Source organism: Lethenteron reissneri, chromosome 65, assembly GCF_015708825.2.
Source record: "Lethenteron reissneri isolate LAM-NWPU_2019-01 chromosome 65, ASM1570882v1, whole genome shotgun sequence".
NCBI lineage: Eukaryota > Metazoa > Chordata > Hyperoartia > Petromyzontiformes > Petromyzontidae > Lethenteron > Lethenteron reissneri.
This window is the reverse complement of record NC_083843.1, coordinates 11656578-11676317: the sequence shown is the minus strand read 5'-3', so window position 1 is coordinate 11676317 and position 19740 is coordinate 11656578. Positions and strand designations below refer to the sequence as shown.

The 19740-nt window shown below is 43.0% G+C and overlaps 1 protein-coding gene across 1 annotated transcript; it reads right to left on the bottom strand.

The window, feature by feature from the left end:
- Window positions 1-418: 418 nt before the first annotated feature.
- Window positions 419-11817, bottom strand: LOC133359399 (E3 ubiquitin-protein ligase TRIM11-like). Its single transcript, XM_061577809.1, has 6 exons — window positions 11085-11817; window positions 10283-10378; window positions 8756-8989; window positions 7238-7260; window positions 6755-6867; window positions 419-1618 (listed from the first exon to the last, which is right to left on the bottom strand). The coding sequence occupies exons 1-6, from the start codon at window positions 11601-11603 to the stop codon at window positions 1068-1070; spliced, it is 1536 nt and encodes a 511-aa protein (XP_061433793.1). The 5' UTR covers window positions 11604-11817; the 3' UTR covers window positions 419-1067.
- Between the last annotated feature and the right edge of the window lie 7923 nt (window positions 11818-19740).

Genomic DNA, 19740 nt, shown 5'->3' with positions numbered 1-19740 from the left:
TGAGGCTATACGGCGGAATTTGTGTGTAATCTGTTTGCATATAAGTCTCTCTGTGTATGTACAGCCTCTGTGAAGCTCTTTTTCTTCAAAGATGGTGCAGTCGCGAGGGGAGGCCGTGGCTATCGGTGGCGCGTGGGGCGGAGTGAAGGGAGGGGTGACGTGGTGACGTCACGCGTTGGGGCAGCGTGCGTTATGACGTCACCGGTTTGTGAGAGTGTGCGTGGTGACGTCACCACGTTGGAGGAGCGTGCGTGGTGACGTCATCACGTCCATTACGCAGCAGCAGCAGATAACTCGAACAGCTCGGACATTGCGATATAGTTTATTATTTTGTTTTATTATATTATTTATTATTATTATATTATTGTGTTTTATTTTTATTATATTATTATTTCCCTTCTACGTGACTTTACCGAAAGAACCAAGAAGCTCGGACATTGTTGGCGCCTTTTGTGTTTGGCGCCGTCTCTTTATTTGTTTATTAATTTGTAGATTTAATTTGCTTGGCAGTGGCTGTGTAGAGGATTTGGTGCTCGTGTTTAATTAATGAACAGCGTTGCGGGATGCAGTGAGCACGAATGACGCTGTACACAACTACATTGTTGTTGTTGTGTTCTGTATTTTTATTGTAGAATCGACGATACAAGCGTTACATTGCCACTGTCGTACGCGTACATTTATACTTTTTATTATTAATATTATTATTGTTGTTCTTGCGTCTCTCCCACAACCCATGACACCACCAGTGTATAAACACATCCCAGTTCACCATTGCTAATCACTGCACCCTACACTACAGTCACACTCCTCTGGCAGGGTGAATACATGCACGTTGGCTTCACACACACACACAGAGCAGTACTTATTTTATCACCCCCCCCCCCATGAAGGTTGTGAGGATTGTTTACGCTCAGCTCCCCCCGTTGTGATGGAGAGCCACGCAGCCCCTAGCCACCGACAGCCACCAGCCAATCACGGGCGTGGCGCCGCGCGTGGCGGTGACGAGGGTGGCGAGCGCCGTGCGTCGTGGTGGCGTCTGCCCTCTGCGCTGTTCACGTTCACCTCTCTCAGGACGCGCCACTCAGATCCACAATCGTCACTGAGTCACCAACACCACCCCACACCAGCAACCCAGGGTGTAGGGGCTGAGTGAAAGTTTTATTAAACGAGTGCAACAGCGCCATGGAGTCGGCGCTGTAAAACGACAGCAGCCCCGCGTCCCAGTCCAGGTGGACCCCGACTCTCCGCGGAGGCTGCGGCACCGACAGTGACGTCACTACCCCGCCATGCAGCACTGAGAAGCTGTCGTCAGCTTTCCGTAGACACCAGGAGACGTCGCTCCCTCCCAAGAGGCACTCATCACCATCCCCTCTCCGTGGGATCGTCCCGTACGCGACTCCAACCCGATACCCCCACCTCACGCTCCCCACGTCCACCTCCCAGTAGTGCTGACCCGACGAGAAGCTCTCAGAGCACAGGGCTTGTAGCCGGCACTCAAAGTGGTGTGGGTGATGGGGGCGACCCTGGGGGACATCGCTCAACGTCGCCGTCCTGAGATCCGAGGAAATCTGGAGGCAGTGGTGGGCTGAGTTTGTGTCCAGAGTCGGTGAGCGTCCATCTGTGGTGAGTATTAGTGTACACAAACTAATATTCGTTAGTATTAGTGTACACAAACTAATATTCGTTAGTATTAGTGTACACATACTAATATTAGTTAGTGTTAGTGTACACATACTAATATTAGTTAGTGTTAGTGTACACACACTAATATTCGTTAGTATTAGTGTACACACACTAATATTCGTTAGTATTAGTGCACACAAACTAATATTAGTTAGTATTAGTGTACACACACTAATATTCGTTAGTATTAGTGTACACAAATTAATATTCGTTAGTATTAGTGTACACAAACTAATATTAGTTAGTATTAGTGTACACACACTATTATTAGTTAGTCTTAGTGTACACAAATTAATATTCGTTAGTATTAGTGTACACACACTAATATTAGTTAGTATTAGTGTACACACTAATATTAGTTAGTATTAGTGTACATATACTAATATTCGTTAGTTTTAGTGTACATATACTAATATTAGTTAGAATTAGTGTACACATACTAATATTAGTTAGTATTAATGTACACACACTAATATTAGTTAGTATTAGTGTACACACACTAATATTAGTTAGTATTAGTGTACACACACTAATATTAGTTAGTATTAGTGTACACACACTAATATTAGTTAGTATTAGTGTACACACACTAATATTAGTTAGTATTAGTGTACACACACTAATATTAGTTAGTATTAGTGTACACACACTAATATTAGTTAGTATTAGTGTACACATACTAATATTAGTTAGTATTAATGTACACACACTAATATTAGTTAGTATTAGTGTACATATACTAATATTCGTTAGTTTTAGTGTACATATACTAATATTAGTTAGAATTAGTGTACACATACTAATATTAGTTAGTATTAATGTACACACACTAATATTAGTTAGTATTGGTGTACACACACTAATATTAGTTAGTATTAGTGTACACACACTAATATTAGTTAGTATTAGTGCACACATACTAATATTAGTTAGTATTAGTGTACACACACTAATATTAGTTAGTATTAGTGTACACATACTAATATTAGTTAGTATTAGTGTACACACACTAATATTAGTTAGTATTAGTGTACACACACTAATATTCGTTAGTATTAGGGTATTCAAACTAATATTCGTTAGTATTAGTGTACACATACTAATATTCGTTGGAATTAGTGTACACATACTAATATTAGTTAGTGTTAGTGTGAAAAAAATTAATATTCGTTAGAATTAGTGTACACACACTAATATTCGTTAGTATTAGTGTACACAAACTAATATTCGTTAGTATTAGTGTACACAAATAAATATTCGTTAGTATTAGTGTACACAAACTAATATTCGTTAGTATTAGTGTACACTTACTAATATTCGTTAGTATTAGTGTACACATACTAATATTCGTTAGTATTAGTGTACACATACTAATATTCGTTAGTTTTAGTGTATACATACTAATATTCGTTAGTATTAGTGTACACATACTAATATTCGTTAGTATTAGTGTACACATACTAATATTCGTTAGTATTAGTGTACACATACTAATATTCGTTAGTATTAGTGTACACATACTAATATTCGTTAGTATTAGTGTACACATACTAATATTCGTTAGTATTAGTGTACACAAACTAATATTAGTTAGTATTAGTGTACACACACTAATATTCGTTAGTATTAGTGTACACATACTAATATTCGTTAGTATTAGTGTACACAAATTAATATTCGTTAGTATTAGTGTACACACACTAATATTAGTATTAGTGTACACAAACTAATATTAGTTAGTATTAGTGTACGCACACTAATATTCGTTAGTATTAGTGTACACACACTAATATTCGTTAGTATTAGTGTACACACACTAATATTCGTTAGTAATAGTGTACACACTAATATTCGTTATTATTAGTGTACACAAATTAATATTCGTTAGTATTAGTGTACACATACTAATATTCGTTAGTATTAGTGTACACACACTAATATTCGTTAGTATTAGTGTACACATACTAATATTCGTTAGTATTAGTGTACACATACTAATATTCGTTAGTATTAGTGTACACACACTAATATTCGTTAGTATTAGTGTACACACACTAATATTCGTTAGTATTAGTGTACACATACTAATATTAGTTAGTATTAGTGTACATATACGAATATTCGTTAGTATTAGTGTACACATACTAATATTAGTTAGTATTAGTGTACACATAATAATATTCGTTAGTATTAGTGTACACAATCTAATATTCGTTAGCATTAGTGTACACTTACTAATATTCGTTAGCAATAGTGTACACATACTAATATTCGTTTGTATTACTGTACACAAATTAATATTCAATAGTAATAGTGTACACAAACTAATATTCGTTAGTATTAGTATACGCACACTAAAATTCGTTAGTATAAGTGTACACAAACTAATATTCGTTGGTATTAGTGTACATATACTAATATTAGTTAGTATTAGTTTACACACACTAATATTAGTTAGTATTAGTGTATACACACTAATATTAGTTAGTATTAGTGTACACATACTAATATTAGTTAGTAATAGTGTACACACACTAATATTAGTTAGTATTAGTGTACACATACTAATATTAGTTAGTGTTAGTGTACACATACTAATATTAGTTAGTAATAGTGTACACATACTAATATTAGTTAGTATTAGTGTACATATACTAATATTAGTTAGTGTTAGTGTACACATACTAATATTATTTAGTATTAGTGTACACATACTAATATTAGTTAGTGTTAGTGTACACATACTAATATTAGTTAGTATTAGTGTACACACACAAATTTTAGTTAGTATTAGTGTACACACACTAATATTCGTTAGTATTAGTGTACACATACTAATATTAGTTATTATTACTGTACACATACTAATATTAGTTAATATTAGTGTACACACACTAATATTAGTTAGTATTAGTGTACACACACAAATTTTAGTTAGTATTAGTGTACACACACTAATATTCGTTAGTATTAGTGTACACATACTAATATTCGTTAGTATTAGTGTACATAAACTAATATTAGCTAGTATCTGCATACACATACTGTTAATCACTCGTGAATAATAATAATAAGTGAATAATAAAAATAAATAGTGAATAATAAATAATATTAATAATAATAGTGCTACACTAACATGACCATGTGTGTGTGAACAGTGGCAGTGAACAGCGGTGATGATGCCAGCACCACGATGTTGACGCCACTCCCACACCCACACACAGACATTGTGTGTCACAGCCTCGCACACTCTCACACCCACACACAGACATTGTGTGTCACAGCCTCACACACTCTCACATCCACACACACACATTGTGTGTTACAGCCTCGCACACTCTCACACCCACACACACACATTGTGTGTCACAGCCTCGCACAGTCTCACATCCACACACAGACATTGTGTGTCACAGCCTCGCACACTCTCACATTCACACACAGACATTGTGTGTCACAGCCTCGCACACTCTCACATTCACACACACACACATTGTGTGACACAGCCTCGCACACTCTCACATCCACACACAGACATTGTGTGTCACAGCCTCGCACACTCTCACACCCACACACAGACATTGTGTGTCACAGCCTCACACACTCTCACATCCACACACACACATTGTGTGTTACAGCCTCGCACACTCTCACATCCACACACAGACATTGTGTGTCACAGCCTCGCACACTCTCACATCCACACACAGACATTGTGTGACACAGCCTCGCACATTCCCACACCCACACACAGACATTGTGTGTCACAGCCTAGCACACTCTCACATCCACACACACACACATTGTGTGTCACAGCCTCGCACACTCTCACATCCACACACACACACATTGTGTGTCACAGCCTCGCACACTCTCACATCCACACACACACACATTGTGTGTCACAGCCTAGCACACTCTCACATCCACACACACACACATTGTGTGTCACAGCCTCGCACACTCTCACATCCACACACACACACATTGTGTGTCACAGCCTCGCACACTCTCACATCCACACACACACACATTGTGTGTCACAGCCTAGCACACTCTCACATCCACACACACACACATTGTGTGTCACAGCCTCGCACACTCTCACATCCACACACACACACATTGTGTGTCACAGCCTAGCACACTCTCACATCCACACACAGACACATTGTGTGTCACAGCCTAGCACACTCTCACATCCACACACACAGACATTGTGTGTCACAGTCTCGCACACTCTCACATCCACACACAGACATTGTGTGTCACAGCCTCGCACACTCTCACATCCACAGACAGACATTGTCTGTGAGCGCCTCCCCTCGCCGTGCGCATCCAGGGGGGGGGGTTATTTGACCATACTTCACCGCTCTCGTCAGTGCTCGTTGGCGATGGTGGGGCTCGTGAAGGTGGAAGCGTAGAGGTGCAGTACAACAATGGTTCACGCTGCACTGCCCTCTGCTTGTGTGATGTGTAAACATTTGACACGAGCGAGACAAAGGTGGCCGGGCGTGGTGCCTCTTTCTCACTGGGCTGACTCTCGATCTGCCTGATGTCATCTCCCTCACCTGGTATGCAGGAGCTTGTAGGTTTGATCCCGACCCTGACCATGACTGCCGCTGCTGTATATTTGGAGTCTGTGTCTCTCATCATCACAGTGGTCAGGGAAATGTTAATAACCTCGCCAGGTATACAGGAGGTTCATGGGTTCGATCCCGACCTTGACGGTGCCTGCTGTTGCTGCTGTATATTTGGAGTGTTTGTGTCTATCTCCCAGTGGTGGTCGCGTGGAATTTTCTCAGCATCCTCCAATTATTTGCTATACATTTAGACTCAACTGAATGCGTTAAGATCATTTGGTTGCTACTATAAATTTCCATTTGATAATCCACTTAGTTGAGTTGTCATTTGCGGCCAGTTTCCTTGTGAAAAAGAGCCACATAGCTCAGTGGATCTTACCTGCTAAAAATTTTTTTTAAGATTCAACAGCCTACCGAGCGGTGCCGGTCTGAATCTTGGTGTTTGTCATGAACGATGTTGACAGAGGTCAGTGCAGAGAGAGACTCACACACGAGAGCCACGCGCATCGTATTCACTCCTCCTAGCGAGATGACCTCTGTGAGCTCTTGGGGACTGAATGTGGGAGGAGGCGCATCCTGGGTCCCCTGCGAGTCCGAGCTCCTGCACTCAGCACGGGACACGCAGAGTCTATGGAGGGTGCATTCCCTCCACTCACACAGCACGGGACACGCAGAGTCTATGGAGGGTGCAGTCCCTTCACTCACACAGCACGGGACACGCAGAGTCTATGGAGGTGCAGTCCCTCCACTCACACAGCCCGGGACACGCAGAGTCTATGGAGGTGCAGTCCCTCCACTCACTCAGCACGGGACACGCAGAGTCTAATGCAGGTCCATGTCTCTTGACATACGAACAATACGGGATACAACTGCATACAATTGGGTTTATTAGAAATCACGTCTCGACCGTTCGCTGATTTGTCCACCAGGTGGCAGATGGAGCTCGAGTCTGAGTCTGGGTTGGTACTGACCTGAGACTCTCATGCAGGGGATCCTGGAAAACACAAACCCGCATTTCACATTAACATTGCCATCATAAACAGATGCCCACCTCCACACAGTCACCTGCCGCTTATAGTGGAGCACAACATCAAGAAAGTAACAAATATCTGCAAACAGAGAATGATGAAAAACAGAGTTATCTTTGTGCCTTTGTACTGTTATGCCTATTCTTATAAATTTTTGACTCAAAGCTTTCGTGACTGCATGGATTCATATGCTTGTGTTTCAATCGAAACTTCGTGAGTTTTTTGCTTTATATATTTTTCATATTTTTCATATTTATATTTTCATTATATTTTTATTTTATTTTCTATTTACGTGACTTTAACAAAAGAACCATAGGATATAAATTCCTGCAGTCACGAAAGCTTTAATTCAAGCAAAGAATACCTCTTCTTATTCGTTTAACTGGACACGGACCCCACAAATAACAAGGCCACTCTTTGCAGGTCTAGTCTAGCAGCTAAACAAATAGTTAAGTAATGTTCAACAACTCGTGTTTTTAACTCTTGTTCATTAGCGAGCTGGTTTTCACAAATGATAGCTCAACGAACTGGCTTATGTGGACATTTATAATAGCAGTCAAATACTCTGAATCAGTGATGTTGATTCGAAATGTGGAGTGAAAAACCAGAGGACCTGGAAAAAAATATACACGATAACAGAGAGAGACACACTGACTCCAAATTTACAGCAGACATCAGGGTTGAGGTCAAACCCACGACCTCATGCATAGCAGGCGAGGTAAATGGCGATGTTGTACTGGACAAGTCCAGGTCTGAATGTCACACCGAAGCAAACGAGCATCTATTTATGGCCACTGACGCTTGCTCCCAGATCGAAAAACACTGAAATAAGATTGCCGACAATGCCAACATCTCACAGAGCGGTGCGGCTCTGCTGGTTGTTGATAAACCCTCTGATAAACCAAGGGTGTGAATATAAACGTTTTAAAACTACTTTTTTATGCCTTACTAGGTAAGGCCCACTGAGCTATATAGCTATGCTTCAGAAGTAACCTTGCCAGAAATTAAAATTAAAGAAGTGGCTTATCGTGTGGAAATTCATAGCAGCAAATTACCCCAAACACCTGACGTTGATTCTAAATGTAGAAGGAAAAACCGGAGGACCACACATCCACGAGGAGAGAGAGATGCAAACTCCAAATATACAGCAGATGTCAGGGTTGGTTCTAGATTTGAAGCTTTCGTGACTGCAAGGATTCATACTCTTAGGTTTTTTCGGTAAAGTCCCACCTGAAGACGAGACTTGTGTTGCCTCCGAAACGTCGTGATTTAATTGAGTTATTCGCATTTATTATTAACTTATTTTATTATTATTATTATTTCTTTTTTTACCTACGTGACTTTACCGGAGAAAAACCTAAGAGTAGTCAGTGTTGGTATCGAACCCATGACCACCTGCATATCAGGCGAGGTAGTTAACATCTCCTAGCCACCATGGCGAGTGAATGGAGGTGGTGCCACCTGCAGGAAGGAGAGCGGGTCCTGCACGGCGAGGGCGGCGAGCAGCTGGTTGATCTCCTGCTCCAGGCCGCGTGCTCTGCTCTCGTAGCGAGCGATGTCCGCCTGGATGCGGGACAGCACGGAGCGGCCCTCCTCGTCCACGCGCTCCAGCGCCTCCCTCTCCTCCTCCGTCAGCTGCTTCCTCCGGCGCTCAAACTCTCGGCTGATCCGCGCCTTGGTCCCACGCACAGACTCCTACACAGACAGCGCCGAGTTGTTGAGTCACTTGTTAGGTAACGACGCAATGTGGTGTCGTACAGGTAATGATTGTTACCATATCTCGATTAAGTACACGGAGGTGAGCTACGTGTGCATTGGGAGCTCGTGAACATATAAAGCACAGGGAGAATGAGAATGGGATATATAATATCCTAGACAAGGAGATTACAGAAAATACGTCTGTCTGTAGCTACACGTTGCTGAGTGTCTATCTGGTGAAAATGAAAAACATCTTCATGGATATTATTCACATTTGTCTACCTGTCCATCCCACTCTGGATCTACCAAACGGTGCATGGGAAGAAAATGCGAATTAAACCGAAACAATTCTATTGCCGAGGACATTCCCAGAAAAGTGTGTCAAAGTTTCTGCGAATATACAGAACAAATAAACGTCACATTGCTCTTGTTTTAACAAAAATGTGCTGAAAGAGTTAAACAATGCTGATTTCGATGGCAATACTCACGTCCACTCTCCCGGGCCCTCAGGCTAAGTTGATGTGGTTCAGATTTGGGGAAGCCAGAAGGGAGGAATTGCAACATTCCATAGCAAGCATCGTGGTTGTGATCAATAAAGGAATCGACAGGACAAGTCGCCAACGCATCGTCCAGCGTGGATCGATTCTGCCCCCCCAAACCAAAACTGCTGTCATGTTGAAAGTTGCGTCATAAATGAAGTTTCTGTGTCATACCGTGGTGGCCTTCTATTCACAGAGTAAACGTGTTTTGCAAATCTGGTCGTCCTAAACTGGTTGTAATGTTTCCCACATTTTTTCTTGATGTGTAAAAATACACTTAAGCAATACATTTAATTGAAGATTCAAGTTTCATTAAGCTTATGCTCTCAAAAAATGGGCTTGAAAAAAAAGTGCTGACAGACAAACACAGCTACGAACTCACACTTTGCTCCGTTACAGTTTGATGTCGTTGATTTTGTTGATTTAAAGTAGGCAGCAAGCGAGTTGTCATTGGGAAACGATTTGCTTGAAATCCACACCGCTTGCAATTCACCAAAGTTGTATGCCGCGCCGACGCGTTGGGCAGTGCTCGTCAATAGTAAGAGTTACTTCAGCAGTTTTTTTCTTGCTGTGGTTGTCCCACCTGATGATGATTGCTTGTGTTGCGATCGAAACGTCGTGATCTATTATTTTTTCTACTTATATGACTTTACCGAAAGAACCAAAGAGTTAAATAAGAGTTAGGTTTAATTAAATACAATTCTTAGGCAAACCAGAAGAGGGAATTGCGCGGCTGGCATCTCTCTTGTACCTCCACGTATCGGTAGTCGTCCCTGAGTGTCCGTGCCCGTGACGCCGCCGTGTTCCTCTTCTCCTCTCCCCCCTCCTTCTTGACTCTGAGCTCCTCCTGCATGTGGTAGATAAATCAATAAATACGCGGTGCTCACCATTGGTGGATCACCGATTGATCATCCCGCATCTCTGATTAGCACGGTTGGCTATGAAAGAAGTTCAACACACATACACACATCTGTTGTCATTCTATTTCTGCATACGTCTCTATTTATATTTTTCCTCTTCCAACGATTGTAATCCGACTGCACTGTCCGTGTTATGCATTGAGATGAAGAATCAAATCGTAACTACTGCAGAGCAATGCAATATCCTGTTAGACAACATAATTGACAAATATCACGTACATTCTAAAATGTTTTTAACCTCTACCAGCGATGGGTGTAGCGGCTTCTCACACTCCCTGCTATGCATAGCAACGTTTCTCACTTAGTCAAACTAATATTTTGAATGAATTCTCACGTAAAATATTATTTAACGTGCTATCAAATGTTGACTGGGCTTAGACCATCAACTCACTAAACTTGAGAATCCGGTTTAAACCATGGGCGGCTGACAAGATTCCAACTGAGCATTACAGCGTTACCATCTCAGTGTTCTGATGTCTGAGCCACCCTGCCACCTCTACCTGGGTCTCCCTGTAAACGGACGTTTGGTCTTAACAGGAGTTCACCTGGTCGAGGTGAGGGGTCACGACCAACTGATGTCAATCTCTCAACCTCCTGTAACAATGTGGATTGCAATGGAGCATTACACTTCACCTGTCTTGTCTGTTGCGCTTTTTCCACTGTGATGACTCTGTGTCCGGGGTGGTCTCCAGTGATGGTGCAGCCTGTGCAGACCGGGATCTTATCCTGTTCACAGAAGTACTTCAGCTCCTCTCTGTGCTCCTTGCATCTTCGCTCCTCCAGGTTCGCGATGGGAGCCACCAGGACGTGATCACTCAGCCTGGGATTCTCCACGTGAGGCCTCAAGTGCGTCGCACAGAAGGACATCTCACATCTCAGGCAGGTCTTCACTGCAGGAGTGTGGCCATCAGCGCAGTTGTCACATACGACGGCCGCGGCCATCCCGTCTGCAACTCTGAGCTGCTCCGCCAGGTTGGCGAGGGCCACGTTCCTCCTCAGCTGGGGTCGCACAGGGAAGGTCGCTCGACACTGCGGGCAGCGGAAGCTGCTCGCCGTCTCCCAGGCGGCCTCCAGGCACCGCAGGCAGAACGAGTGTCCGCAGCTCAGCGTGGAGGGGCAGACGAACGTGCCCAGGCAGATGAAGCAGCTCATCCCACTGTCCACACTCTCACTGGGAGTCACGCTCGCTATGACCCATGGCCTCGCTGGGATCGCTCGCTGTGTGGCTCAGAGAGACGCTGGACCAGGACCTCTCTCTTATAGCGACGGTGAAGAAGGAAGTAAAATGCTGAAAATATTTTCATTGTCGTCACTGACATCACGAGACACCGCCTGGAATGTGAATCCGCGCCCCGAGGTGCGCAAACAGCAGCCTCAATGTGAACACAGCTACTGTACAAACCCTGACATTTATAGAAATGAGTGCTGTTGTTAATATAAATCGATGAGGCTCATTTGTGCGATCAGTGTCGAGAGATAAAATCATCCTACTACAAAACGTTGGTGAAAAGATGTTATCTCCCTCGCACGGTATACTTGAAGTCGTGGGTTCGATCCCAACAGTGACGCCTAATTTATATTTAAAGTTTGCGTCTCTCTCTCTCCGGTTCTCCAGTTTTTCTCTCTGCATTCACAATCAACATCACGCGTTTAGAGTAGTTGGCTGCAATAAGTTTCCACGTGATAAGCCACTTCATTGAGCTATCATTTGTGGCCATGTCGTTTTTGTTAAATAGCCACATTGCTCAGCGAGCCTAACCTGGTAAAATAAATAAATAGTTGGTATAGTTGTAGATATCTCATGATGTCCTTTAATTCCATCTAATTACCCCAACGTGACAAGTTGCTTGAATGTCATCGTGGCATCAGAAAAAAATTGCGTGTAGCCTCCCGTGACAGATCCTGGAATCTTGAGCCTTTTGCTAGCAGTGTGAATCTATCACCAATTCTACCTGCCTCCATCACCCACTGCTGGCGATGTCACCGTCTCTCACTCTCACCTTGTCCGAGACTGCAGATCCCCGTGCTGGCCATTCACAGCCGCACCCACCGCTTACTTCACCTGCGTTGTTGTTTCACATTCACACACACGGCTACTCAACACGCATGCACACAGAGCAACACAGATTCCCATCGGCATTCACCATGATTGCAAAAAAAATAACAATAAAACTAAACTATTTTTACGTTACCAGGTGTAATGCCCCACTCAGATATTAGCTTATTTTTCATAAGCGAGCTTCCCATCACAAATGACAGCTCAACAAAATGGCTCATCATGTTGTAAATTGCATAGCAGCCAAATAATCTAAATACTGAACTCTAAACGCTGCTTGAACCCGGAGACGCTCTCATGGGCTCTGCGGGTTCTTCACAGCAGATAACGAATGCCTTGGACGCTACACCCCAGTCGGCTCATTCCTCGGTGCAGCAGCAGCGACGGCTCAATGGTCAGTGAGGCGCAGTGGCTCCAGGCCAGGCAGGGAGATGCGATCCGCTGCGGATTTTGCAGCCAACAAATCCTCGCAGCGTCCCTGGAGAGCCGGTTAGGTGACAGCTCAGCACCCCTCGGGTGCCAAGCAGACCACACCCGGCGACGCATCCTGTTTCACCCACCCACCCACTCACTCACCTACCCACTCAACCACTTCCCCACCTACCCACTAGGCCTCGGCAAGGCAAGGTAATTTACCTTATTTTACCGGGTAAAAGGGTAAAGATGTCGACATGCCAAGGGGTAAGGTAAAGGGTAGGGTAAAGGTAGCTCGGAAGAATTACCCGGTAGGGTAAAGGAAGCGCAAAGTACTGTATTACCCGGTAAATATGGTACCTTGTTTACCGCTAAAAGCTCCGTGGCGCAGTCCGTGGCCTACATTTCATAAGCAATATTTAAAAAAACGTTATCAAAAACACGCTTTTATAAAATGTACGAGTAATGGTAGAACTCCACGACTCTAGGAAGTGGCCCCGAAGCTTGCCACAACGTAAGGGACCGTGGTGATTTACAGCCAACGTCAGTTGAACGTGGACAATTAGACCCAAGCCGAAACATAACATATAAAAAATAATGTTTAAAAACATATTTTTATGATAGAATATAGTGTTGTCATCAGTATGACCTAAGTATACCAAGTTTGCAGTCGATACCACATTAGGAAGTGGGTAAAACTTGAGTTTCAAGATTAGAGGATACAACAACGACAACAACAACAGAGTGAGTTAAAAGAAAGCGTGTAACATTGGAATCATCGAGAGTATTCTACATGATTAAAGCGCTCTACCTTATAGCATTTACCGTTATAAACCTTGTTCATGTGTAGTAGTTCCCTAGTAATTACCCTGTAATCGGGTAATTTTTATGGGGTAAGGGTAAAAGGTAGGGTAAAGGTAAGCTCGTTGCTTTTTACCTTTTACCTTACCTGCTAAAGGGTAAAAGGTAGGGTAGAGTGATTGTATTGTGGTAAGGTAAAATGTAGGGTAAATGTAGGCTCGTTTTTACATTTTAACTTTTACCTTACCTTGCCGAGGCCTACTACCCACTCACCCACCTTCACTCACCCACCCACTCACCTCCACTCACTCACCCACTCGATCACCCCACGAACAGAGCCTTGACCTCGGAGTCCTTAGAAGGAGGCGACCCGTAGGCCTCAGGGGTCACGTGGTTTATGAGCGGAGATCGGTCCCTGTCGACAGTGGCTCTTACCCTGGCGTGCACGCAGCCCCTGGGGGTGCGAGATGCCCTTTCTGGGGGCTGTGAGACGTGGCCAGACTTTGTGAGAAGGTAAATCATCGAAACACAAATTAAGTACGGGCACGTAAGTACAACTCCTTTGTTTATCAAACCCCCCAGGTATTTATTAACATTATTCAACATTTTTACGATTGAGAACTAAAGGGGTGCAAGACTGCAGAAAAGGTTAAGACCCACTGCTGTCAGTATATATAGTGTACAGTACTACACAGAGACACCCAGAAGTGTATATAGAGTGTACAGTACTACACAGACAAACACAGAAGTGTAAATGTACAATACTACACAGAGACACAAGTGTATATATAGTGTACAGTACTACACAGACACGTATATAGAGTGTACAGTACTACACAGACAAACACAGAAGTGTAAATGTACAATACTACACAGAGACACAAGTGTATATATAGTGTACAGTACTACACAGAGACACACAGACTAGAGACACAGAAGTATATATAGAGTGTACAGTACTACACAGAGACACACAGAAGTGTATATATAGTGTACAGTACTACACAGAGACACACAGAAGTGTATATATAGTGTACAGTACTACACAGACACACAGAAGTGTATATATAATGTACAGTACTACACAGCGACACACAGAAGTGTATATAGTGTACAGTACTACACAGAGACACACAGAAGTGTATATAGTGTACAGTACTACACAGACACATAAGTGTATAGTGTACAGTACTACACAGAGACACACAGAAGTCTATACATAGTGTACAGTACTACACAGACACACAGAAGTGTATATAGTGTACAGTACTACACAGAGACACAGAAGTGTATATATAGTGTACAGTACTACACAGACACACATAAGTATATAGAGTGTACAGTACTACAGAGACACACAGACGTGTATATCGTGTACAATACTACACAGAGACACACAGAAGTGTATATATAGTGTACAGTACTACACAGACACACAGAAGTGTATATATAGTGTACAGTACTACACAGAGACACACAGAAGTGTATATAGAGTGCACAGTACTACACAGACACACAGAAGTGTATATATAGTGTACAGTACTACACAGAGACACACAGAAGTGTATATAGTGTACAGTACTACACAGACACATAAGTGTATAGTGTACAGTACTACACAGAGACACACAGAAGTCTATACATAGTGTACAGTACTACACAGAGACACACAGAAGTGTATATATAGTGTACAGTACTACACAGAGACACACAGAAGTGTATATATAGTGTACAGTACTACACAGACACACATAAGTATATAGAGTGTACAGTACTACAGAGACACACAGACGTGTATATAGTGTACAATACTACACAGAGACACACAGAAGTGTATATAGTGTACAGTACTACACAGACACACAGAAGTGTATATATAGTGTACAGTACTACACAGAGACACACAGAAGTGTATATATAGTGTACAGTACTACACAGACACACACAGAAGTGTATATATAGTGTACAGTACTACACAGACACACAGAAGTGTATATATAGTGTACAGTACTACACAGAGACACACAGAAGTGTATATAGAGTGTACAGTACTACACAGAGACACACATAATCGTGCACAGTGGTATACAGACAGGACACACAGAGGGCTTCACACAAGCGGTGAGTAAGAGAGAGAGAGACGCAGGCCCCCGTGTGTGCTGTGTGTAGCGATCAGCTCGTTGTGCCACCCGGGTTCGATCCCTGCTCACGGCCAACACCGGCGACGATTATCTGAACCGGGCCTCCCCTAGGTCGACTCAGCCTCAAATGTTTCCCTGGTGCGGCGTGTAAACATCGCCAGCACCGGGGAGACAAAGGCGGTCGGGCGTGGTGCTGTTCACACACAGCCCTGCCGTGGATACCTCTCCAGCCTTAATAGGCGCTCGCTAACAGCACTTGCCCCCGCCGCCTGTGGAGGCTACGCAGGGTATCTTTGTCTGTGCGCTGCCGTTTAGTGGCCACTCTCACATCCACACACTCGCTCGTTGGTTACTTGTACAAGGGTAACGAATACATCAACATTTATTATTCAGTTGTGTGTTTAGCCCCGCCCACGTTCCATTCATTGGCTACCACATTCAGATAAGCCCCCCCCCCCCCCCCCCCCCTTAACATGTATTTAAGAGCTGGTCTCTTGGAATTTTGCCTCACTTGATACATTTCGATTTAAAGCTTTTGTGATTGCAGGGATTCTTCTTCTTGGTTCTTCCTGAAAAAAACCTAAGAGTATCAATCCTTGCAGTCACGAAAGCTTCAAATCTAGAATTGTGTGTTCAAGTTGATAATGTAATCGCTGCACATTTCTACCTACGTGGCTTACCGAGAGAACCAAAGAGTAGGGATTCCTGCAGTCACGAAAGCTTCCAATTATTTGCATTTGTACAATGATAACAATTAAATAAACACATTTATAATTCAGTTGTATGTTCAAGTTGATAATGTAATCCAACTTAATTGATCTTGATTTGCTTATATTTAGTGACTTGCGTACCTTTTGAAAAAGAAGCTAATACCTCAGTCGGCTTTACCTGGTAAAATAAAACATCGTTTAGTTTTATTTGTATATTTTGTATAATTTCATCTGTATAGTTTTATTTGTGTTAAGTGATTTCTATACCTTTCTCCCTATTTTACACCCCTGTTTTACTTTGCATTGTTTGCTGCTGTAACTTGCCGTGACCCCGTGCCCTTACTGTGGCGGTAGTGGTGGTATTGATGTTGGTCGTAGTGGTGTTGGTAGTGGTGGTGGTAGTGGTGGTAGTAATGGTGGTAGTGGTAGTAGTGGTGGTAGTAGCGGTGTTGGTAGTGGTGGTTGTAGTAGTGGTGGTGGTGGTAGTAGTGGTAGTGGTGGTAGTAGTAGTGGTAGTAGTGGTGGTAGTAGCAGTGTTGGTGTTGGTATTGGTGGTGGTAGTGTTGGTGGTGGTAGTGGTGGTGGTAGTAGTGGTGGTGGAAGTGGTGTTAGTGGTAGTGGTGGTAGTGTTGGGAGTGGTGGTAGTGGTGGTGGTCGTGGTCTGTGGCCGCGTGGGTCTCTTGGCCAGCGGTGACAGTGCGAGAAGTTAACGTTCAGCGTGGGCCCAGTTTGGGTGGGAAGGGGAGAGAGGAGGGGGCACAACGCCCCCCCCCCAAAAAAAAAAAAACTGGGCACATTTATTAATTTATTTTCATGATTTACAAATAAAAATAAATTAAATACTCCCGCAATTCCTAATGTGAGGGACAAATATGAAAGTCAAACTCCGCCAATGATTTAAAGTCTTCAACGTTGCCTCATTCGCCGCTTCATTTTTTGGCGCCAAAAGTGTAAATACAAAATGGCGTCGCAGACTCCATTTTGTTGCATTTACTTATTTATTTGCAATTAACGAGCTTTGCTAACTTTGTTATGGCAATTCTGAGGTAAATTAATGCGCATATAGCGATCGGAATGCGGACACAACGTTCTGAATGGTACGAAAATATAGAGGCAGTTGTTTGTGTAGATTGTTCAATTTAACGTGTTTTTTAAAGTGTTAATGGTTAAAACGTACAAAATGGCTGCCTTCGGGTTGAGCGTTTGTCGTGAGCCGAGTTGGTTCCACGTCTTGGTCGAGATGACTGCAGTGGCTGATTCGGATATGAGAAGCGTTTTTGTTTTAAATATTCACGATTAGCACGGTATGATGAGATATTAAGATGTATTTATTCATCCAAACCGCACCGGGATTGTCCACCCGACGTCCACAACGCGCCCAGTGTCTCTCAACTCCGTGCTCTGTACAAGACGCAGCTACTCACACTCGCCTGCCCCTAACAGCCACCATTTAACAAGGCGAAGGGGGGGACCGGTGTTTTATTATTCTTTTAATTTGCTTGTTGTTTATTTTATTATTCATGTATTATTCATGCATAATTTATTTTATGTAAATGATTACATATTTCATAAATATTATTTTCTAATATTATTTATCTACATTATTACGTTCATTTAAATTATTCATTCCATTATTAATTTATTATTCAAACATAATTAACTTTATTATTATGAAAAAAATTTGTACGTTAATTTATTTCAGTTTGTAAATTCATGTAACTTATACATTGTTTTTATATATAATTATTTCATTTTATTATTCATTCATCTTATAAATGTTATTATTTATTTCCTTAACTTTTTATTCATTTTCTTTACTTATTATTTACTTTATTTGCTACGTAATGTTCTTCTGCTATTCGTTGCACGCGGCTGCAAATTGATTTTGCTCAGTCGGTGGTCGCCGCTGAGGTCGTGACGGGCTTCTTTTGTTCCATTCCTGTTGCTCTGTGGCCCCGGTACCGTCCCCGTGCTGCTGCGATGTGCACCGATGACTACTTTAGTGAGAGCGACGTTGGCACGCAGACTGAAGATCGATTGAAGAGGACAAAAGCGAGTCCCTTCATGTCCAGTCAATGTCTCTTTACTTGAACAAACATGCAAAACATTACCCCATTGTCTTCTTGGTTCTTTCGGTAAAGTCACGTAGAAGGAAAATAATAAAATAATAAAAATAAAACATAATAAAATAATTCTCACGACGTTTCGGCCACAACGCAAGCAGCCGTCTTCAGGTGGAGAACAGGTCTGTCGAGAAGGCAGACTCTGGGGGGTAGAGAGAGGGGGCAGACTCTGCCTTCTCGACAGACCTGTTCTCCACCTGAAGACGACTGCATGCGTTGTGGCCGAAACGTCGTGAGAATAATTTTATTATGTTTTATTTTTATTATTTTATTATTTTCCTTGACTTTACCGAAAGAACCAAGAAGATGAATCCCTGCAGTCACGAAAGCTTTAAATCGAAATTACCCCATTGCTCAAGGAGTATCCTGAAGCTCATTAAATAACTTAACAATTATGATTGGAATCTCAGCTCCACCGTAACGAAGAATTAAAGCTGTCAATGCTCCCCACGTTTCAGCTTTCAACTGAAGAAGCTTCAAATCTTGACGATGCTCCCAGCACGTGGAGGGAACGTCACAGACATCGCGCTGATCAACAAGGGACAGAACCTGACAGCGCATCTGAGAGAGGCACAACGCGTCATCTGCACACCGCACTACGACATGCACGCCGCTCACCAATCCCAGCGCTACAGTCCAGGCTCAACCTTGCGCAGCTTCCGAGATCTGGAAAAACAAAAATCGGCGACATTCCGGGTTGATTTGGCCACAGTCTCTTGTGAAATCTCCCGTGCACTTTCATTGTTCAGCGCGCCCCGCGAATCCCTGCGGTGGAGTGGCACCGCCCTCGCGTGGCGCGCACCAACACCGCTCCAGGCAGCGCAGGGACCCAAACGGCGTCTGGGAATCGGTCGCGATTCGTGACTCGGTCCGCAACTCTGGACCAGTGCCGGCAGTGAAACAACGAACCCCACGTGACCCCCAACATCCCCATCTCCCCCACCCCCTAGGGGTCCCTCCTATCACGTGACAACCCCTAAGCCCCCCCACACCTTTACCCCTCTCCCTGGTGACTGTTGTTGTGGTGGTGATTTTGGTGGTGTT